Raw genomic sequence first — 24,779 nt, 5'->3', positions numbered from 1 at the left:
CAGCAGCCGTTCAATATATTCAACATACATTTGCGCTTCACATCGTATTTTCCTCTCGTTTAGCACCCAATCGAGAGTACAAAACCAAATTGGAAAGAATTTTCGGAACAGTTGCATTTGGTCGACCGCCTCGATCACTGCTTTTTACCAGATTCGCACGGAATTATTCGTTGAACAGTTGGTTCGAAACGTGTTTCAGTTACGATTTTCTTTTGACTTCAGGGACATTTCGTTTACACAATATATGTGCCAAAAGCAAAACGTTACAGAATCACTATTATTATCGTTATAGTCTGCCTTCCAAGTGGCCCATCTCATATATGCGAATACTTCCAGCCTTTGAGGTTTGCTCTTTTTTGGTCGTAGTATTCATTTTCAGATCCATTTCATTGTTGACTTTTCTTTGTTTTCCTCATCGTCACAACATCATGGTACACCGTTTAGGCAAAGTTGATTGCAAAACAAAAGCCTTCTTGATGGAAAGGGAAGCGCGCAGAATATGCATTAGTTGAAAGCATTGTGTAGGCGTTAAAGAATAGAATATGTAAAATACTGAAGACATTCTGAACAAAAAACATAATCAACACACCGAAAAAGAGCACAAAGCCACAAAAAGAATTCAAATACAAGGTAAATTGAAGGGAACAAATACGAAACCCATCGACCAAAACATACATATATTGTGAGAAAAGAAAAGTTTCATTTTGTGTTCGAATCTGAAGAAATTTTTAAGTGGTTTTTGTTTGCATTGCATTCGACTCAAATCATAATAGCTCTTGATCCGTGCAGCAGAAGTATTGAAAAAAGTGGAAAATAAATATTAGTATCCATAACAACAGCATCAGCATTGAAATCAGTTTCAACAATAATAAGCAGCAGACAGCGTGGGCAATAGACAGCCAACAAACCGAATAGAACGGCATCGAAATCTTCATAACAATTCCAAATGCTTAAATAATTATTCAAAAAGTGAGGAAAAGAGTGCAAAAGTGCAAAAACAATCAAATCTATAAATGATTTTCAAGTGGTTGCTGACAATAGCGGATTATATTTCACATTCCCACTACGGTTGTTGAATTTGTTAGTCTCCGAATTTATTACACATCCACACATTGGATCTCTTGCTTTCACTGTCGTTTCGTTCGTACTTTCGATTTTTTTTTTTTTTAGTGTTTTCACTTCGGTTAGCAAAAATATATACATACGCACATACACCGTGCTGTACACAGAGGTCCATCATCTGGTGCGGTAGTGGACATCGTGAAAAAAGGCTTCAAAACGTGGATCGAATTAAAGAACAGTAAGTTATTCGGAAAATTTCAGCATACAGTAAACACATAGCACTCTTACATCACAACACATTCTGTACATTTCATTCTGTTGGATCCCATATATTGTCGCAATAAAATACCTTCGACAATAAACAATACAATTTTCCATAGAAACTGTATGTTCTCTCTCTCTCTCTCTCTCTCTTCCTCTCTCTGTGCGAATGAATGTGCCAGCCCAGAGTATGCAAGTGGCATTCAATTTTCAATGAATCTACAACGGCATGGCTAAAAAAGTCACATCATAACGGAATTTTTTTCAACGCTTTCAAACTTTTTCTATAGCTGGTTTGGTTTGCTACTTATTTTTAAATAATAACCGTTCTAGCGTTAAGAAAAACGACGGCAAACGAAAGAGTTGAATGATAAAAGTTTTGGTCTGTTCATTTGGCGTTCAATGGTATTGAGAGGATAAATGACGGCGGAACCCTTTCGTTCGCTATGGGGACTGACTGTGTGACTGAGGCTGACTTTATAAACACGCAACAATGTATTTTGCAATGACGAAAACAACAAAAAAAACTCTGGAAAAATGCGTTGTGCTTTTTAAACATGAAACATTGCCTCCTCCGACAAAACAATAACATTGCAAACCTATACATTTTCATTAGGCCGTTATTTTTAACGCTATGTGCTGTTTTTATTATGATATTCATGAATAATTGAATAAACGTTCGGCTGGCATTAACTGAGCAAACCTTGCTTAATGATGATTATTTTAAGAATTCTGTAGTTATTTGGGTGTACGCATTTTTCAGCTGCTGCTATTGCTTTGCTATAATACGCGTTGCTTTATGCCAACGCAATGCTCTCTCTCTTTATGCCAGCTCTGTGGCATTTCTTCGGTTTTGTTTTGAAAGTTTCTTCTTTAGCACAAACGACTCCAAAGTGAGTATTCATCGAAAATTGAAACAATGAATATAGCCAGCAAAAAATAAAATAGAATGAAATAAAACTTCCATAACAACAGCATATTAACATCTAGCAGCATAAATAAAATGTTGTATTGCAGGGACATAAAAATGTGGTAGGTCAATCGCGTACACATACATATATTAGCAATAACTTTTATGTAAGGAATTAGAATAATTGTTAACAAAGTAAGAGATTATGATGAGATTCGAAATGTAAAGTCAAATGGGCGATGCGATGCGATACGATATGAAACTCGAACAAATGAAAACGCGGCTCGTTTAGAATGCCACTAATATATGGATGGTTTCAACTGAAGAGAATCATCTGTGGCAAATAAACGATGAAGAAAACATCTTTTCGCGCGGCAAGCTTTAGCTGTAGTTTTTCGCTATATTTTCCCGTCTTTTTTTTTTTCTCTTCACTTTTTGCTTGGTGTTAAAATCAAATGTACTTCGGCTGTTTGCTAACTTTCATTTGGGCCGAGGGATATGTCTTATTCGTGTTTATTTGTATCGTTGTCGTTTCAGAGGCTAAAGAAGTTGACGCGCCTTATACCCCAGAGATAATATGTTTGCCATAGAAAAAGTTAAGCAAGAGATTGAATCTGTCAGTTAAGATGCCAAAGTGAAAAATCTTTGAATAAAAACCAAATTAGCTTTGGTTCCTTTTCAAAAATTACACAGAATATTGTTTTTGTTATACATATTTTTCTTTGTGTTCATTTCGTTGTGTTCAGGCGGTGATTTTGGTATGTCTGTCCTATGTGAACTTGGTGTATAAACTCGCATTTAACGTTGTTTTTTTTTTCTTACTTGATATTCCATTGTTGCATCCAACGGATGAGGGTACGTTTCTGTAGCTGACTGCCCTTTTTTTTTTAATGAGGATATGATGCGATAGGATCTTTTGCTTTTTTTCTGCGTGCCTCTTTGCATTTGCTTAAATTTTCAATTACAGCGTGCTCAACGCACTTTATTAGAGTTCAATTTCCATGTTTCTTACAGTTGTGCGTTAATATCAAAATATTATTAATACCGATATTATGATATTAAGATGATATTAACATATCACATTTTGTGCAACTGTATGTTTTCTTCCCTTTGTGTATCTGTGCCAAAGTTGACTCGCGCTTCTCTGTTCCTTGGATGTGATGTATTCATACTGTAAACCGTGGAAACGCACGCGTATATTGATTTTAATTACATTTTCACCCATAATAGTAACGAATATATAATGAATACACTTTGAATACTGTCGTGTACATGAACACAAACATTCGTGCACTATGGAGATGGAGACAAAAAATTTCCAATTGATTAGAAAACTACTCGCTTCTTCCTCCGTTTCTTCTCATTATTACTATTCTTCCATTATTCCTCTTCGTATTTTTTCTTCTGTTTGGCCTCATACGCTCAGAAGGGATTAAGACCCTCGTGACATTTTTGTACAGATTAGGCTTTTGTGAATTCTTCGACCAAATCAGTAAGCATATCTTACTCTACTTATGAGATGTCAATTCAAGAAAAATAAAAGAAATCACAGATTTAAGCAAATCTGGTATATATTATGTACCTAGTATTTCCGAAAAAGTTCAAAGTATATCTGCGTACAGTTTCAATGGTGTCATTTGATTAGAATTATTACCAGTTTGTACTGTTCTTTTAATGAATTCACCATCGGGAATGTTGTGGATATATATATAGTAATATTATATACCCATGTGGACGGAGTCTTCGAGCTATTCACTGAATGAAGTGTGAAGAATGAAAGAATAACTACTGTCAAGAAGAAGTTTTCATGGAGCCGCTTCTAAGTGAATATTCCATAGATCCATCCTAAGGGTTGTTATCGTGACTTGTTGGATCCAAAATCAGAGAACAGCAAATGGTTATGTCAATTTAAGCGACGTATGCAAATAAATCCGCACCAAAAATTAATGTTCTGATGCTCTTTATTCTTGTGAATCAACAATTTCATGAGCAACATTTTATGCGCGCGTCAGTAATGAAAACACGAGAAAATAAAAATATTTATGCACACGCAAACATAAACACACCAAAGTACAGACTAGCAGTGGCCGCATTTATGACAGAACGCAATTGTTATGGGAGTAAAAGGACATCAAACGCAAGGGCTTTCTTGCACACATTAAATTATCGCGCACGAACTAATGAACTTTGCTTGGATAATTAAAAAGCACTCGGTTTTATTTGGTCTGTTGGTTTGTCGGTGAGCATTTGCTCACGTCATACATACAATTTGGTGTGCACGACACCGTTCACCATTGCAAATATTTTTTACAGTGTGTATCGAGGCGTATCTAATATACTACTATAATATACTGACTGATGAAGATAGATAGAAAGAGAAAGAAAAATGAACTGTAATTGTGTTGTTATACTGAATTAGTTGAATGCTTTCCACCTGTTTCACACTTTTACGTATTCGGAACAGCACCATGCCTGATCGGAATCATTATTTTTATCATCGCTGTGGCGTAATAAAATAATCAAAGAACTATATTGAGTTAATTGTTAGGTGGTGTGATGACACACAATGTTAGCTTGTGCTCTTGCTCTCAACGCAATCTCATATGCATATTTGAGACGATACGTGATGGTTGGCATGCATATACATATACATATATACATATTCATGAGAATACAGTTCCGAGAACACTTCGCTATGGCAGAGACAAAATATAAATGTAAATGAAAATTATGTCAGTCACACATACACGGTTGGCAAGCACCTTGAATTTGGATGTGCTTGAATGGCAATTTTCGGGGTCGGATTCCTCCATAAAAACGGAAGTCAATCACGTCTCGCTTACTCATGTACAAAGGCATAACACCAATGGTATGCTCACGGTAGAAAAACAATGAGACACTGAATTCCGAACTCACACATAGCACGCTTCATAGAATTGTGAAAGGCAATTCATGAAAAGAAAATGAATGAGAAGAAAATGAAGAAGAAGATGAAAATTGTAAATTGCGGAGTAACTGAAATCAACAGGAATGGGAAAGTGCAAAAGTAGAAAAACCTCATCAACGTTCATTTCTTAGAGTTTTCTTTTTCTCATTCACATTTATTGCATTGTTTGCCGCCGATATCTTTGCTACGGCGTGGTGTGAATCGTTTTTACATCGGCTACCGTTAAGTCATCAACCACATTACTGCCTGTTTCCTCACACTCTATTATTATTATTACTATTATCTCTTTTCGAATCGATAAAGTACGTGCATTGTCTACTGATGTACAACTTGATTCGATTCGTTCGTGCCACTTCTTACCTCAAAATACATATCCATAAATAAAATTTTATTGTGGTTTGGACTTTTCGCAAGTCCTCATTCCAGGGGTAGGTAAATAACAAATAATCGCCAATCTGTCGTACAACTTCTCTGTATACGAAAAATTAAAAAATGATTGACTCACTATAGCTTAATTAACTGTAGCGATTGAAATGTTGCATTTCGTATGAAGAAAATCAATTTGTTTCAAATCAAGCGGTTTACTTTGGCCCATAGCTACAAATGATTTCACGTAATTATGATACACATTATGCTGAAAAGTCAATTAAAGAAAGCCCTTATCGATTTTTCACCACAATCAAACACTATTCCAACCTGTAAAAATGTGATAAATTCTGAACATTGTTGTTTACTATATTGAATGTTTATGGTTGGACCCCTTGTATATATGAATCATTTCATTTTTCTTCGCATCAATTTTTACGTCATGTCACTTCATATTTTGCGCATTCAAGTGAAACCATTAGCAATATTACACACACACACACACACACACACACACACTCTCACCACATATCAGTAGATTCTTTCAACGCTACAATTGCTTCCTCATTGTTCAACAAGTTTGAAATTCTTTGGTGCGATCTATTTTGGTCGTTCAGCGACAGAAGTACATTTCGTCATTAGCATTTGCAATATAGCATCCATAATAAGTTAAATAAGAAAATTATTAACGCGAAAAACATCGGGTAAAGCTTCCACGCTTCAAAACGAATTGTGCGCAACATTTGTCACATACTAAAGCGACTGCACGAAAAAAGAAAAGACTGAATGGAAAATGTTGAAAGCGACGCATCATAAACGACTAGCGTTCCTCGTTTGGTCGCCTTTCAAACTGCTTTTCACATCACCGAATCGTTTGAATACTATCGAGAAAAAACACAAAAGCTCTACGAAACAGATATGTATGACATCATTGCCATGTAACTACAATCATCAAAGTTGATTGAAGCCTAAGTATCCAGCATTACGATTTCCAGTTCGAAATTTTCCGTCGACGCCACCACTACCACAACAATTTCAGTATATACGAATCGAGTCCAATAAATATTTTTTGGCGCCGTGACAACACCGACAGACTGGCACCAATTTGTTTGCGGCGCCTCAACACATGAGCACATACTAAATACAAACATATTTATTCAAGAAAAAAAACAATAACCAACTCGACATCCTTCGCACACACAATGTTTTTTTACTCTCTCTCTCTCTCTCTCTCTCTCTCTCTCTCTGTGTGTGTGTGTGTGTGTGTGTGTGTAAAGCTGTCTCTCTCGTTCTATCTACCACCCTCCATCTGTGGTCCAACAACGAAATAACGAAGTCGATAAATGAAAACTCGTCGAATTGGGAACAATTGCAGGTATAAGCGAAGACGTCTAAAACTAAAACGATGCAATTTCAGATGCGGGGTAAACCGGATTATGCGATTCAATTACCTTCTAAGTCGATTTCATAAAATTTCGACGGAAGTAAATTTAGCTCGCTCTATTTTGTTTTGGGTGCTCTTGTGATGTGTGGATATCTTCATTGATGTGCCGAAAATCGTCGGCCATCGTTTTAAGATTGGATCTAGAATTCAAGCTCATGAGTGAATACAGAGAGAGGGAGTGTATGTGACCGAGTGAGTGGATAAAAAACTATTGACTTGGTGTCGATTGCATCATGCGGTTGCTATTGAGAGAACCCATTTGTGCGAGCTTCATTCATTGCGTCGGCGAATTGTGAAGGCTTGGAATGGTGAGTGCTTTACACTTAAAACTATAACGGTACATCGTACACAACGTGATAAAGACGTACCAAATGGAAAGCATAATTTCTTTGATTGTAAAAGGGCGCACATTCCAGGTCCCGATAAAATTAAAACAAAACTCTTTAAGAGAACCCCATCACATTCACCAGAGAATAAAAACAACAATAATGCCGTTAACCCAAAATACTAAACGTGGTTTTTATTTTCAATGTGTGTCTTTTTCACTTTCTCATGCATACATATTTGCAACCTCTTTTCTCGGTCGTTCAGCTCAGTCCCACATTCCCTGTAACCTTACTCTCTTCATCACTTCACTTTTCTTCTATTTTCGCTTCTCCTCCTGATCTCAGCTACAAGCTGTTTGCCATTGATTTAACATTGATTCCAGCTATCTTTCTTTATGGGCCCTTTGTCGTTTTACTGCTGATTCCTCTTTGCCGCTCAAGTTGTATCTTTTGCCTTTTCATTTTTCGACAAATTGCATGTGATATGTGAGCAGTGAATATAGTACCACTGTACACGTTTATTCATTGGATTGATACTATTTATATTGAGATTACATAGGGCATTCATATGACACAATCTTAACAGTGTATGCAGTACATAACAAACTAAGCCATGCACATTATACAAATACCATTCGTCTACCAGCTATCTTCAATACTCGTGCATGTTTATCAATTGAAAAATTTACTTTTATTTCTATCACTCACTCACTTACTCGCTGCTTACTCGTACTCGTTGTCTCTCTTGCATCGTTTCGCTCCTTTTATGTCTATTTCTTGTGCTACTGTCTTATTTGAAAACTCCCTTCTCTCTATTTTAGCCATTTGCTTCTTTTATCTCTTTCATAGGTTTGCTGTCCTTATGGATAACCAATTGGTGCGAATGTGATACAGAAATGTGTCAACATAATCATAGGACACATAGAAATGATTTTTTTTGTTCATCATTATTTACACAGAAAAGGAGTACCCACAATCAGCATCAAAACAAACACTCAACAACGAATATTGCTTCAATCGGTATGTGTTTCTAAAACGTAAATGTTTATCTGTTGTGTAAGTATACGTTTGTTTGTGTACCGTTATAGTCGATATAGCCCCCACTTTTTCCTCTCCCGTTCGGTGAGTATTTTTTCATCCGAATGAAAGATCTATTCTCATTTTCGTCACGCTTCTTACAGTTGTTGTTGGTGGTGGTGGTGTCGCTGTTGTTTCAACCAACTGCCTTGCTTTTGCTTTCGCTTAAGCTTTCTATACTCTTCTATGACTATGAAATTATTTCACAAAACTGAGCTGGAGATAAAAATCCCAGAGTACAAAAAAGTAGCGCACCGAAAATAAATTATCTTGTATTCCTGGTAGATCTACTCCAATTTTATATTCCAAAAGCTCAGACAATCCATCTGTGTACACAAAGAATTATCATTCATAAATTTAGATTGAATGGATCGCTTCACATTGGCAATGTAATCGTAAATCATTTCGTCCTTGTGTTTCAAGTTTGGTTTTTTTTTGTGCAGTGGCTCGGCGATTACTATTTTCCACGGGTACCGTTTGATTTGACGTTGAGGCAAATTTTCATGTAAAATCGAAAGGATATTTTCTTATCGAAATGGTTCGAATCTTCAGTTCGAATAGCATAGATAATTCGAACAAATGCCAACATGACCTATGAGACTTCGTTTCGAGGAATGTTGTTTGTGCAACATAGAATGTATAACTCACTTTCACATCGGGGGCGGCAAAGTGGCAAATAAGTTTGAGAGTTTAATAGCTGAGCGTATAGCGGAAATACCATTTTCATTTTTGCCATCCTTTCGAAATGTGAATCACCGATGCGTCCACTTGCGATTCTAACGGCATCTAATTGATGTCACTATTTACATTCAGGCCATTTAATCACAGCACACAGTCACATTCACATGTCTCACGTAAGCATAAAAACTTTACCGCTTACTTTGGCTGGCCTCGACATAGGCTTATGAAAGGTTTCAGTGAAACCTTTTTCTGTCATCTCCATGTATCTCAATATTCCAAAACCTTTGCCATTTGGTTGTGGGATGACATTTGATCGGAAACGGATGCGATTGCAATTGATCACATGCAAATATCTACAAAACGCAAATGGTAAACGGAGCGATGAAGCTGATGATTGGTTTTCATCGTGTTACATACATTTATTACATATAAAGCGCATTAGTATACATTGGCAAAGGTGTTGAAATCACAATCGAAACGAAAACTATCAATCAACCGCTTGCTTCGAACAAATCAATTGAGACTTATGTACTACTGTATACACATATAATATTTAATTGAACCCATCAAAATAGTGCTTTTGCTAAGCTGTGGCACATTGATATCGAGAAATGGAAAGACAGGGGGAGAGTTAGCTTTGCTTAGTCGAATTTTTTCACATAATGATGGCTGTTTTTGCTTTCATTTCTTTTTCGTTGCAGATATGGATAGAATGTTCTCCGAGAGTGAAAAAAATATCTATATATCCGATACTAGTTACGGATATACAGTAAGTAACTTATATTAGCTATTATCTATTTAGCCCGTCAGCTATAAGATAGAGATAAGACACGAGAGATATGGTGGATGCGGTGTATTTTTGTATGCGTGCGTGGTCGGACAGCATAGAGCTTTATGTTTATGAATGTTTTTGCGTTTCGCCTTGATTCCATCTGCCACTGTTGCGGTTGTTGCTTCTTTTGTTTTCTTCGTATTGCCTTGAATCTCGCCTCGTTTCTTATGTGACCTTTAACCTTTCTATCTGTCAATTTATGTTCCATTAAATCATCGGTTTACCATAACAGCGTGTACACTTTATGGATATGTTCATATCCGTGCAATATAACGTTTAAGTGAATGTGAAACAGTGCGTGTGTATCTATGTTTATGAATTGTGCTAATCAGGGGTTTACAGAACATTAATTTATCTCATTCATTCGGCTGTGGAAATGTGGAATCACATTGTGGATGCCTATGATCGGTGTGCCCCATTCACTTGACACAACAAACAGGCATTCAAAGAAGGACCAACGGACAGAAAAGCGGAAAGGTATAAGTTAAACGTGAGCTAACAAAGTTATCTTCCTCGTTGTTGTCATCAAGAATGGGGAAAATGTTTATTTCTATTGAAAAATGAACATAAGGAATACACAAAGGTTGCATGACTTCTATATAACTATTCGCAATTGTCTCAATTTTTTTTTTTTTTTCAAATTATTATGCCCAAGAGAAACGGCCAATATGTTTATACGCTGTCTATCCACCGAAAATACACTACAATATATATTCACGCTTATTGGACGCCGAATTGAATATATATTCTAGTGTATTTTCGGTGTATTCTTCAGCGTGAAACATATTGAATCAACGAATGCATTCATAGCCGCCTGAATATGTTTCACGCCGAAGAATACGCCAAATATACACTAGAATATATATTCAATTCGGCGTTCAATAAGCGTGAATATATATTGTAGTGCATTTTCGGCGGATAGACAGCGTATAAACATATTGGCCGTTTCTCTTGGGTGGATATTCTTGCTCATGGTATATAAGAGCCAACTATGCAGCCACTTGAACATTGTTAATTATAGTCAGAAGCCCCTAGTACTATTTCTACTACTTTCACCATCATTGGCATTAGGCCGCTATCTATTTCGTTTTTAATTGAAACAAATACGATTTGATTTCCAGGAGTACCTATGTATGTTATGGACGTCACGAGAAAAGTGACGACAATTATAGTCTTTCTGTTTGTTCAAGCAAAATGCATGCGTGCGCTATGTAGATATCATAAGAGCGAAACCAAAACAATTTACTTGTTCCAAACGGCAGAAATTCAATTAATCAGATATTATAACTAGTACCTCAGCAAGGCATCTTAGCGCCCAGTGTAAGAACGATTCTGGCGTTCTTTCCGATTTTATGCCGAAAATTTTGCGAATATTCCACAAAATTTTTTAATTGGACTATGAAACGATGATGGGCCAATTATCTGGCAATCGAAACGATAAATGCGATAGACGCGCATTGTAAATGATAACAGAGGTGGCTAAAGATTGTGCTCAAAGAAGAAAAAAGAAGCTCATGTAGTTAGTACAAATTGTTTAACAGAATTCTCACGTCATTTTCGTTCATATGTAATGTGAGATGTTTATCTCTCCCTCTGACTCTAACTTTCTGACTTCTTTTTGTTGATATCTGCATTAACAACGAAATGCTAGTTTGTGGAAATTTGTGTGGTACCGCATTACGATGGTGCACTGAACACATTTTGAAATAATTCAATTTTGTTGACAAAATTAATTTGAAAATTCATGAATTCGCGTCATATCACAGCACGATTTCAAAGGCATGTATGACTGAAAATCATCTGACTGGTATCAGATAATTTAATTGAAAGAATCAATGATATTGTTAACTTTATTGCACATTGTGCAATGCACAATGCACATATTATTTTTGAAAGATACTAATGAAAGCTAAAAGCAGTAAATATAAAATGAAATATGCTATAGATTTTCACAAATCGGCTGCGTAAATGGCGGCCTATACTGTCATGATAGAAATAATATGGCAAACGTGAAGTCTCCGTCGGCCCCATTGTAGAGAAAAGAAAAGAGAGTGTGTGAGAGAAATGGAATCCGTTAATAAAACAGCATTGACGTATTTACTATGATATCAAAAATAGGATCCGAATAAACGTGCATCTATGAAGTAATATATATCTATTATTATGATTTTATGATGTATTTCCGTACGCTTGGTGGATGAGATTTGAGATGAATATAGAAGAGAAATGGGCCACACTGAAAATCAAACTCAAAGCGAAAGCGATGTAATGTCTTTTGCAAAAAATCACATATTTGCTATATTTTTCCTTCATTTCGCTTATAAGTCGATCTCTAGTTTTCCATCGATGTCACAGTTTTGCACCAATAAATGGATTTAAAAAGTCAATGCAAGGAACCCAACAATTTTAATATGTTTTTCGTTGAGAGTGAGTAGTGTTTCGGTTTTCATTTCGGTACAGTTAACAGTGTGCCAACATGGACAAAACTTGTGCTCTCGAGAAGGGATGGAACTAGCGTTTTTCGACATTCGGAAAATATGTCGGAAGCGTTTAATTGTGAGGGAAGCTTAGCTGTCATTTCATATTTCGAGACTCGAATTAAAAATTATTGATTGGATGGTGCTTAAAAAGCTAAATAGCTTCGTCTGCTGATGAATGGGAAAAAGTGGGATAGAGATAAAAAAGAGATAAAAAACTATGCGAAACGATCTGTTTGTTAGGAAACCTGTCGTAAGCAGTGTTCGGTGTCTATTTCATTAAATCGTTGAAGTTGACATGTTGATCATGTAATCAATGTTTGAACGATTATTTTCAAGCACTGTTGCCACATGTATGTGATGCACGCCGTTCGCGAATTACAATCGGTTGAACGCGTATAAACCCAGTCATTAAGCCGAAAAAGAGTGCACATCATATTAACGACGTATATTTAAATATATTACGCCACTTTACAAAATGGGCATGCATTTGTAGAAATCATTATCACACACTCTACCAATTGCCTGTATCGCTTTCAAACTTATGTTGCACATCATACCGGTACAGCGGTGCTCCTTGAAATTCGTTGGTGTCTTTAGTTCTTTGCAGGTTCACATGTGAAAAACTTGGAAATCATAATGAGTTAAAATTACAATATGTAAACTACAGCTACAATCAATAATGGAGTGGTTCACATCTAGAGATCTGAGATTAATTACAATCTGAACGTGACACAAAGTATATTCGCCTAATTAGTGGGATTTTATGTTCCATACGACTTCGTTCATACGATTCAATTTGTGTTTGTAAAAATTGTTCATATATTAAGAAGGCGAAACTACAGTGCGGGAGTGTGAGAGTATGAGGATGGATGAGTGGGGAAGGTGGTTGAGGGTAATTGGTAGAATGAGAATTGCGTTTTTGAAACCACACAATACCATTATTGTCTCACCACTCAAATCCAATCAGCAAGCCGAACACTTGCCAAATTGATGTTGCCAGCGCTAACACTTTTTCCATGGCGTTCGAAAGCAAAAGCGATGAAATGAATTTAGTGGAAGTTGCTTTCAATGCGCCTGAAAGCAATTTGGCTGCCGATTGCGTCAACAAGACCATGCCATCATAGGTACAATGTGCGCGTCCAATGAATTACGTAAATAGATTTCAAATAGATATATTATGACTACAATTTTCACATTTTCGCGTATTCATGAAGCGAAAACATATTCAGGTGGAAGGAGCGAGATATGATAAAACTCCATACAACTACGTATTGATAATCAGTAAATGGAGGAGACAGCAATGAACAATGAACGATACACAACAGCCGACAAGAGCTGTGTAAATATGCATGAACTCGCGATATTCTACAATGGTCACATCCAATATGGTGATTTGCTGCAATAGCAACAGCATCAGTAGTGGCACCTCATCACATCGTGCCATCGTAGCATATCACAGCATATCATGCCACAGCACGGTTGAGCTTTATCGTACGTTCGGTTGCCTAAAAATCTATTAAATTTGCAGCTTCATCGTATAGTGTTGTACAAAAAACACTAAATAAGACATGAAATTGTTCTCGTCTAAATCAATATGGCAATAGTCAATAGAGAATTTGGCCCAGCACGATATATACGGGAATTTGTGTGAGTGTGTGAATAGATGTGTGTATTTGTTTGAGTAGGTAGTACTAGGTTTTTTTTTTCCGGTAATGATATATTTGCTACCGATTGTGTTTGCTTTATCGTCTTTTGTGAGTCGATAGTCACTATCGACGCTCGTCCGGTTGAAGAAGATGGAGCAAAATACAAATATTTTAGGTGAATGAATAATAATGGAACAAAAAAAAAATAAATTTTCCAGGAAATTGACATGATAAACTTGTTCGGATCACCAGCAGGGCGTGCAATAAATAAAATAACATCGATAAAATTAAATAAGTCTGAAGCAGCAAAAGCGAGAGTGAAATCAAAAGACAGAATCAACACCAATGGCATTAGTTGTAGTAGCGGCAGTAGCAGTAGTTATAGTCAGAGCAACGATGTGAATAGCAATACAACAGCCACCATTTCATTGAATCGGGATCATACGTTATTTTGTGAGGATCGGGAAAACAGCATTAAAGCGATTAGCGGCACAATTGGTGTCGACACGACATTCGCTGTTGGTGTGGATGTTGGCATCAACAATGGCAATGTGCAAACCATTCACCGCCACTGTATAGCTAAACCCGAAAAGTACTTGAATTTACACAAGAAAAAGGTGAAATGCTGGGAATTCCTCGAAGAAAACGACAAATTGAATAATAATTGGAACTGCACTTCCACTACAGATGAGCACAAAGTGGAACGCTTTGACGATTTGATCACGTAAGTTTTCCAAAATTTACCATATTTTCCGTTCTCTTGTATCTGTCGTGTTTCACAAATTGGAAATTTCTTACGTTTCTCTCTCAATTCTTTTCAAAACCTCATTCAAAACAGTGATGCGGAAATATATGAAGAAGCCGTACGATTTCTGGGACTTTCGTGCACTCTAAGCAATAGTTGTCGTTGCTTGGAATGTCAGGTAATCAAATCATACATGTTTTTTTTTTTACTACAAGCCCTTTATTTTATGCGAGTGATGTCGATGATTATTGTCTTGCCGCACAAATGTATTTTTCCGCATCGTATCGAAGAATTTAAGCATTCAGTGCCAATGAAAACGAATGTGAATACTAATAATCGACATAGAGTGCATTCAAAATCAATTTCTGGCCAATCGGCAAATTACCATTAGTAAATCATTTTGTGTCCGCTAAATTGATGCCCAGGCCCACACAAATGATTGACAACAACATTTTATTTTGTTACAGAGTCGCTATTTCGATTACGAAGATGACGAGGACTATGATGACTCAGACGACGATGATGATGACTTTATCACGGTTTTTTAAGTGCGTCAAACATTTTTCTCTCAACCTTTCGACAATACCATGCCAAAAATGAAGATGTTCTAAATAAATTATAATAATCAACACAGCCAAACAAACCACAGAGCTTTGTCGTTGCATTTCGTTTTCATCGATTAATGTAGTTATATTTTCGAGTGATTTTACAGTTGAACAGTTTCACAAAACAAATAAATAATAAATCCCACACATAAGAAATAAAATGAAATAAATTAAAGCCGAATGACAGGAAAATAGAATAAAACAGCAAGTTCAACCAATTGACCATCTCAAAATGTGATTCACGTACAACAGAGATTTTTTGTCATGTTGACATCTATGGTGCAGCAGAACGATTCCAAATTTGGTTGGGATAAATCGTCCTTGTTATTTTGGGTGTTACACACATGGACCCTGATAAACGGAAATTCGTACAATTTCCACAAATATACTCAAACATCAAGCTACAATTTAGTCACTAGACTCTAAAAAATGTCCTATTGAAATATCCAAATATAATATCCACTTTTGAAATTAAATTATCACATACAAATGAGGGAAAATGAGAGAAATGTCGAGTTTTCAGCTAGTTTGTAAGTGGTCAGCGATGAACAGCATAAAAAAATCATCCTCTCCAATTCACATGAATGTTCATTGCTCATCCACCGGTGCCGTTCAAAATGACCACTCTCATTTGAAGCTGAAATGAAAAAAAAAGAAGATTAGATTGGTGTAGCCGTATTTCAACAATTTGCTGATGTGCACATTTGAGCGGAAATTTGAATAACGTATTCAAACATCATGAATTACACAAATAAATGCTCAACTTTCTGTGAACATACATTTTGAAGCATTTGAAAAGTTCATTTCAATAAAATGAAGCGCACATCAGGCAGGCAAACAGGAAACAGAAACACCACACCGCATACGCAATGTTCAAGCTAAAATCTCCATCATCTGTCAACTGTTGATAAAATCCAGTACTGTAACTGTATGTGTCATTTATAAAATATTCCGTAAGTTTGAAGAGTTGCGGAATTCAAATGAATAGACGTTTATGCTTTAATAAACATGAACACATTTAATCTAGCAAAGAAAATTCGATTTCATTATTTAGTTATGAGTATATATGCTCAATACATCAGCACATAATTTTGCGCTACGACCAAAAAACATATTGCATTGAACAGCACAGATACACACACGCACGCGCGTGCAAACACACACACACACACACACATAGTTTTCAGGATTAATCAACAACTTTTATAAATGGAAAAACTCAAATGTCAAACTTATACATCGCATTGTATATAAGATAATTGAAATTAATGAAATGGATCCAACCAACAATGAATTTTTCCCCAATTCCTATCGTACATTTTACATACACGCAAAGGCTGAATTAGCAATTTAAAGCGAACGAACGGAAAACCAAAAACATAATGAAAAAGAACTGTAATAATTATGATAGAAATAACTCTTTCGAACTTATCATTTTATCGTTGAGTGAGATGTATAGCGTATTCCCAAACCAGAAAACTTAAGAACTATGAAGCTCATCGCTCGTTAATTCTTTCAAGCCCTAAACAAAATAAACCTGAACCGAAACAGCAACAATAACAACAAGAATATTGCGAAAAAAATTCGCACAACAAAATAGTGAGTGCTCTGAAACTGAACCCAAATTTTACCATCATGTCCATGTGATAGATTGAGTAAATGATTTGATGTAACGAAAAGAAGGCGATGAAGATCACAAGAATCCCTATTCTTGAAATGGTGGAATCTTCAAAGGGCTGTAACAGTGATTTGATCGGCACATGAGCACCATCTTTACTGATTGCCATTATTGCAATGTAAATGTATAGAATGTTTAATTCTGCTTCTTCTTTTTCTCAACATTAATTGTAATTTTGCATTAGTTCTTATGTACTGTGCGCGACTTTCGGGAATCTCATTGCCAAACATTCTGATACTATACCAAAGATTTGATCTATGTGCATGAAACAGTCAAGTCGCTATACTATCTGTTGCTCGACTAATAATCCCATTGTTATTATTATTACTGCTATTATTGCTATACGTAACGCACTATCCCTAAACAGGCGAAAAGTAAATTATATTAGAGCATCCAACTCTGATGATACTCAAGTAAAAATACGATACAGATTATATGCTGGAAATGTTCCTTTTGAGTATGGCTTGTATATTCGCGCTAAAAATATGCTGTTCAAGTTCAAATACTCATTGTATTTTTGTAAAATGAGCATCCTTCTACCTTCTAGATAAGCATTTATCTTATAGGATGTCTGTACCGTATTTTTACTTGAGTATATTTCAAGCGCTCGGTATCAGTCCAAATAGCAACGATTATCATAGCTCCCTGAGCGTCAAATTTTTCAAGCCCAAATTCCATGAAATTTGATAAATATACAAGAATTCTTTTTCATAATGCTTCAATACAGCAGGAATATTCATGTATCCGAAGAAATTATTTTCGACTTTCGTACCGTATCCACGGTACGGGAGGACCGAAACGAAAATAAAAAATCAACGAACGAGAGAAGGAGAGTAATGTGATTATAGCGTATTTTTACTACAAAAAACGCCATGAAAAACTTCTTTTCCGTCGACCCTCTAACTGTTGTAACGGTTTCATTTCCGTCGTGAATCATTTTGTTTATATTGGAATTTTGGTTTTATTTCGCATTTTAAGGATGTGCAGGCGAGCTTGTCTAAAGTGTTGAGTTTAATGCGGCTAATAAAATTCACGCCATGAATACAAAACTTCTTTAGGGAAAATTAAACTATACGACGAACGAACCGACAAAACCAAAGAAACATGATCGTTTCCCGTTTGGAAAGTGTTCCTCTCCTGACACTGTTTATCTATGTTTGGATGATTGTCGGCGTAAGAGTACATACAGTTCAACGAATAACATTCACTAAAATACATTAAACATGAACATTTATGTTGCTGCTCCGTACTTTTTACGCAATATCATAATGAGCAATGTGCCGTTGAGCAAAGAAACCGCAATATTTCGAATGTTACAACAGCAACGAAAATACGATGCAAATTCAAAATGATTCATTGAATATTCTAGTGTTGGCTGACATTTGTCTTAAGATAATTGAAATATAATAACCCTCGACCAAGTCGCAAATAAAAATTATTTTCAACATTTTATAGGTAAACCACAAATGTTATTACATTAGGGAATAGTGGGGTTCTGTTGCGGAAGTTGTGTTTTGTTCCTTGTTTCCTATCGTTTCATATTTACAGCCTGAAAATGTATTGCCGCCGATGTAGCTATCAATTTATCAAGATGTCAGTTGACCCCGAAAGTGTGCTACATACCAACAACATCCAGCCATTATACGGATCACATTATACTTTATGTCTTTATGTTCATATAGACGAAAAGTACGAATCGATTAGAAAAATACTTGCCTTCGACCGAGATCCGATTTGATTTACCGGGAAACGCATAAAAAAACCTATTTATTAGTCATACAAACATTATCTTATCTGCCACCCTTGTGCAAAAAAAATGACATTTCAGTCACCTAATCACTTTTTCCAATACAAATTTATGGGTAACTTGTGATTAACAGTCAACTAATTTGGGACATTACGCAGACGCAGTACATACGAAAATCCATTCAAATTGTCGCAAAATAGACGTTTGAATAATAGTCCATATTTTTGCACAAGCATTTTCCTTTTCACTTTATCTCTATCTATTCTATGTATTCTGTGTATTAGGTGTCGCAATCATAGCGAAAAATTCAATCTAAGTGCATCTTAGCGACCGAATCATATATATCCAGCAGATTGGTATGTTAAACAATTCATAGCGTGTAATAACTTACTACTAAACAAACAATTCAGATTCAGTGGGAGTTTTGGCTTTCAAGCATCGCTCTCTCTCTCTCTCTCTCTCTCTCTCTCTCTCTCTCTGTCTGTCTCTCTCTGTCTCTCTCTGTCTCTGTTCCTTTCATTCTATTTCTCCCTCTTTTCCACACATTGACTCTCCCTCATACATGTACGTGCTCTCTGCCTTTTTGCATTGGACACTTTTCATTGAAAACACCAACAACTAACTAAAACTGTAACAATAAATTTACACCTTCTGCTGTTATTTTTGTTTTTTGTTATTGAATTTCATGCAGGACATCAGAGAATTGTTTCAGTACTCTGTAGTCATTTCAAATAGATATAAATTATGGGATATACAAATGTTTCGTAGGAAAACTATTGAAAAACATTCATTTCTAAATCAAAATTATATAATAGTAAATTGTAAATTTGCGAAATTAGTATACGTCGTGCTGGCTGTGGTGAAATTAACTGCTATCAAGTGTGACAAATCCACACGGAAATGTTTTGATGTATTGCATCGAAACTACTTGAAAGCATTTGAAATTTGCCACTCCATTTCACATTGCATTACAAATTGTTGAACAAAGAAGGAAAAATAAAATATACAGCAACAACAACAAAAAATAGTACCATGATTATGGCTGTTATCTATAGTACCAAATACACAATGCAGTCGACCACAATACAAAAACGGGGTAATTCGATGTAGTGCGACTAATGAGTATTATTTGCCAAGAAAAAGTTGTGAAAATAAAATGAATGAACAAAATTTTACACATAAGAATAATGGACAGAAGAAAAAGCAGAAGAAGAAGAAAATAAAAAAAAATTATAATTATACGTATGATGAAGCGTTGCATGAACATTATGAATTATGTTGTTGCAAAAGAGCCTGGAAACGAACTGGAATTCAAACGAACTAAAAATTATATGATGTATCCTATTTACTGGAACTTTATCTGATTAATTAGATGTCGTCAAAGAAAATTCTCAAAGCGAAATCCAAAGCGAAATCCAAATCAAAAAAGCGAATAGAACTCAGATTATGGATCAACAAGAAAAGTAAGCAAGCGATTCATTTGCATTTATCTTATTAACATATATATACATACATTACATATAGAGGGAGAAAGAAGTGATGACATAGTAGCGATTTGCAATTTATGTGCAAATATAGAAAATCTTGTGCATTGAAACAAATTTATCATATGACTAAAGCCATGCCAACGAGGGATTTTTTATACTCATATAAATTGTGTGCCAAATCAAATAGAAGAGAGGAAAAAATGCATACACACATACATGCAAACACTAAAAATCGCCTAGCACTATGTTATTGTATATCTGTCTGAGGTTGGGATGCAAAAATGTGTGCACTCTGAATGACTGCGGTGTATGGGCGATTGTGCACTGTGCAGTCACAGATGTGCCATGACATTGTTCGCTTTACGTTCCAACATTAGATTGAATAAATACACATTTAACAAATTATTAAATGTACAATTGTATTTTAGGTATTGTAAGTGTTATTTCCCAAATAAATTTATTCTTTTTAATATTCCAAACGTTTATTGAGTAAGTGGCTGAAAACAGAAGTTAGCGAAATATAGCAAAAGTAAAGTGGTAAAGAATAGTCATCGTATCGCTTGTTGGAATGCCAAAGTGCGTACGTTCATCGTGGGCTTTCACCATTTCAAACATTATTCTTTTTTTCTCGTTCTCTCGCTGTAAATGCTCATCCATTTTTTTTTTTCAATCTGCGCTCGGTTTTGTTCATGTTTGCTCTTCACTGTCCAAATAAAGTAAGTTATTCCCCTTGTGTCGAACTGTCGCCGTTTATCTTGTTCAACCGGCATCCCCATTATGGTACATGAATATAGAGACCACGGTATGACAAAGGGGTTTAAATGATTGAGACTTGCACCGGAAGCGAAAAAGTGGAAAGGAATTAGCGAAAAATGTTGAATTGTTGGTGACCGATGTTTTGTAAGGATGCTCCTCTCCTGCTCTATCTATCTTCGACAAAAAAGTGAACAAATGAGTTAAAATGTAAAACATACACGAAACACCAATATAATATGAATAATACCATATCAATCGCTCAGGATGCCACTCATTTTTGAATTGAGTTGGTTTTGTTCATGACATGCAGTCGGATATGAATGTTTATATTATATTTATTCGCTCCAAAAGACAACAAAAACTTCGAGAAACCGTCGCTTACAGTGTTGCTGGCTTGTCTTTCAAAAGCAGCGCTCAGCCAACAGAGAAATTTATTATCTAAATCATTGTATATTTATAGCGTGAGGATAAGAAACGTATAATTCATGAATTACATTGAGGATTCCGTTTTTTCTTTCATATTTCTTTTTTTTTATTCAATGTTTGTTTGAATGCGGATATTATGCTCATTTGACTTTCCATATTCCCTCCATTTTCATTACATATTTTCCATTTTGGAATCAAACCACCCCCCTCCTCAATTTCTTTTTTTTTTATTTTCCCTTTTGCCTAAACTCTAAGGCACAGTGTACAGTGTACACTGCCGACAAGGAACAAGAAATACTGTCATTTCTGTCTGTTGCTTGTATTGGGCTGCTAATCTGCGAAAAGGCTATGAATAAAAACATCAAACCTGAAACAATAACTGTGGATGAAGGATACAGAATGTTGGAATGCCGATTGGAGGCTACAAACAGTACAAAGTGAGAGAAAAAAGAGGAAATTCCATTTTTTTTTTTGCCATATATTAAGTGAGGCTGATTGATGCTTGGCTCCACATCCACACACGTCCATGCATACATTTCTAGTCACACACGTATGCATTCACATATCGCCAGCATAAATCTACTCTATGTAAATATTGAAAGAAATTTATTGAATCATATTTTATGGGTTTCAAAACACACTCCAGTTCTTGCGAAGGAATATTAAAGAAAAAGTCTGAAAAAAATTACGACAATACTACGATTATGTGCGAGTAAGTGTTTTTCTTGTTAGTCTTTTCCAGACAATAACAAGCGCCTCATACCTGTCGATAATGTTACTGCTGCTTTTACCGTTGCCACGAAGTTCCGCTTTTCTTCTTCCCTAATTGTTTTGATTAATATTAATAATGAAAAATTTATCGTGCGTTTTATAATTTTTTTTTTTCTCCTTCTTCTTCTTCTACGTCTTATCGCTCCGCTTCCATCAGAGTAATGTGATGAAAATGGCGAAATATTATCAGCGGCGAGAAGCCTAGGGGCAAAGTACAAAATATCAAATATTTATGCTCTTCGTGTACATTAGCACAATATTTCTCAAGAAAAAATCCAAGTAGATTAAATTGCTTTCTTGGCGCTTATAAAAGTTGATTTTTGCTACTTGAATGTTTTGTATTTATATAGAAAGTTATGGCGCCAAGTGAGCGCCAAAGCTACTTGAAGTAGAAAAATGCCTTGAAGTAAATTTGGATTGATTTAACTTGACATTTGGTTACTTCAAGTAGTTTTGGCGCTTACTTGACGCCTTAAACTTCAATATAAATGCTACGTGGTAAGCGTTTTCTTGGATTTTTTTTCTTGAGTTACGCATAATCTTCAGAAACACGAATATTCACAAAATATTTGCGGTACTTGTGATTGGCTATCGGGTATTTGCAAATACATTTGCTAAACTTGCAGAATATTTTCAATATTTGTTATATTTCCTCCAAAACACTACAGCAAAACACTAGTGTCATCATCTTAAATATTCGCACAAGTATATTTGCAAAAACGCAATATTTATGAAATATAGAAAATATTTGTTCCGTACTTTGCCCCTAATGGAAAGCGTTCAGTGACTCAGCACATACTCGCATTTATATTTATGTTTGTGACAAAAGAAAAATGAGACATGCGAACGAAAAACGAAAAACACGGAATAGAATATGCACAAAGTCCTCGGACGTCGTATATGAAAATACAAAGTTAACGTCATGTCAATGGAAGATTCCCATTTAACGATGTAAATGCGATTAGTACGAAAATCAATATTCGAATTTATTGAACAATTTATAAATATAATCGCTTTCGATCGGTCTTCAAGCGAAACATATGTGCGTATGACCTGCTATATCTCTTCCACTCTGTTCGCTCTGCGGTTCCCATGCGACACATGTCGAATGTTTCATACCAATATAGGCAAAGACTTCAACAACACTGGCGCAAACATTCATTCTTTCTTCTTGCTCACTCATTTGCTCCCATAATGGTAAGCCATCCTTGTTCTCGTACAGACCGTACGTTGTATGATATCGGTGTTTATATACTATTTGCGAGTCAAACAATCTGTTTGCAAAACAATAACCGTGAGTTATGGTTTTGTTTTCAACGTAAACTAATCGCTTTTTACTCTTGGTGCGCCCTAGTCAAGTACCAGAACTTCGATGTGCGTAAAAAAAAATTAACACACGTACATAACTAATCAAGTTTAAATGTCGCTTGTTTTTCAGACAACTGCTTCATGATTAACCTTTTGATGGTGATTTCATTTTCAAAAAAGATCTTAAAATAAAATAGCACGCGTAATGTAACATCACACATCCAACACTGTTGGTAGCGCGAGTTAGAAAAGGGAAGAAAGTGTGGGCAAGTCTGTCGACATGTCAATGAGTTTTGTTGTTAATTTATTTGTTTTGTTGTCATTTGCATTTTCAATCCAGCTACAACATGAAATTCGTTTCACAATGTTGAAAGAGTGTGTTGAATTGAACCGATCTTTTGTGCAAATGAATTTATATATCAAGAAACACATGTAAACTGTACATTGAACATCGATAAACAAATATTTTTTGAGGCGCCGCGCCACCGATGAAATATACTCATTTTCAATCATTCTTCTCCCAGTGGATAATTGGTCGTTTGTTTCATTTAAGGTAATTTGACTTACGAAAATGAATGAATGCCCATCATTATATTTCCAACACACATGAAAAAAGTGCGAATGAATGCAGAAACTGCAACAACGCACAGTCATCAACCTATATAGAGGTACACAACATTTATATATATCTCGAACATTGATGGAAAGCACATACAAGCATGAAAGAATTCTTGATTCCGTATTCAGAGCGTGTGTTCATCATATAGAAATTTAAACCTAGTATCTCAATGAAGCAGCGAACTTGTCGTCACACGCATAGATGTAGCATTCCACTAGATTTAGCGATTCGTTAGTTGCCGAAACATCGTCTATGCAGTGCACTCGATATATCACGTGAAATCCCAATATCCAGTAATCCGAATGACCTATGGCTACTATGATGAAGTACGATATTATATCTAACGTGAATTGCGTACGCGCGGCGTCGCCACGGCGATGCAGCTACAACAACAATAACACGTATTTCCAATGAACATGAGACGAGCTCTACTGACACGACGCTTGTGGTGATAGTTGAAGATTTCAATCACATAAGCGAATGCATGGCCAATAATAATCAAGTAGCTTTTCGCGCAAACCGTATAAATCCTATGCTAGCGTGTCTGTATTTTGTGTATAGACCAAGAGCCCACCGTACAAACAACTTTTTTTCTTGTGCACTGC

General features: G+C 35.8%; 1 protein-coding gene across 3 annotated transcripts; it reads left to right on the top strand.

Annotated features, from left to right (window-relative positions):
- The first annotated feature begins 50 nt into the window (after positions 1 to 50).
- Positions 51 to 20,766, top strand: LOC129575658 (uncharacterized). Of its 3 annotated transcripts, XM_055459539.1 has the most exons (9): positions 51 to 344; positions 445 to 630; positions 774 to 1,080; positions 1,171 to 1,300; positions 8,166 to 8,336; positions 9,776 to 9,843; positions 14,251 to 14,756; positions 14,871 to 14,955; positions 15,245 to 20,766. In XM_055459539.1, the coding sequence occupies exons 5-9, from the start codon at positions 8,213 to 8,215 to the stop codon at positions 15,323 to 15,325; spliced, it is 864 nt and encodes a 287-aa protein (XP_055315514.1). In that variant the 5' UTR covers positions 51 to 344; positions 445 to 630; positions 774 to 1,080; positions 1,171 to 1,300; positions 8,166 to 8,212; the 3' UTR covers positions 15,326 to 20,766. The 3 variants fall into 3 exon arrangements, with proteins under 3 accessions (XP_055315514.1, XP_055315516.1, XP_055315515.1); XM_055459541.1 differs by lacking the exon at positions 8,166 to 8,336 and having other exon boundaries at positions 445 to 1,080; XM_055459540.1 differs by having other exon boundaries at positions 445 to 1,300.
- Positions 20,767 to 24,779: the final 4,013 nt, after the last annotated feature.

This window comes from Sitodiplosis mosellana, unplaced genomic scaffold (genome assembly GCF_009176505.1).
Source record: "Sitodiplosis mosellana isolate CC-2019 unplaced genomic scaffold, AAFC_SMos_1.0 Smas_scaffold_6167, whole genome shotgun sequence".
In the NCBI taxonomy this organism is placed as follows: domain Eukaryota; kingdom Metazoa; phylum Arthropoda; class Insecta; order Diptera; family Cecidomyiidae; genus Sitodiplosis; species Sitodiplosis mosellana.
The sequence above is the reverse complement of the archived record's forward strand: the minus strand, read 5'-3'. Positions and strand labels throughout refer to the sequence as shown.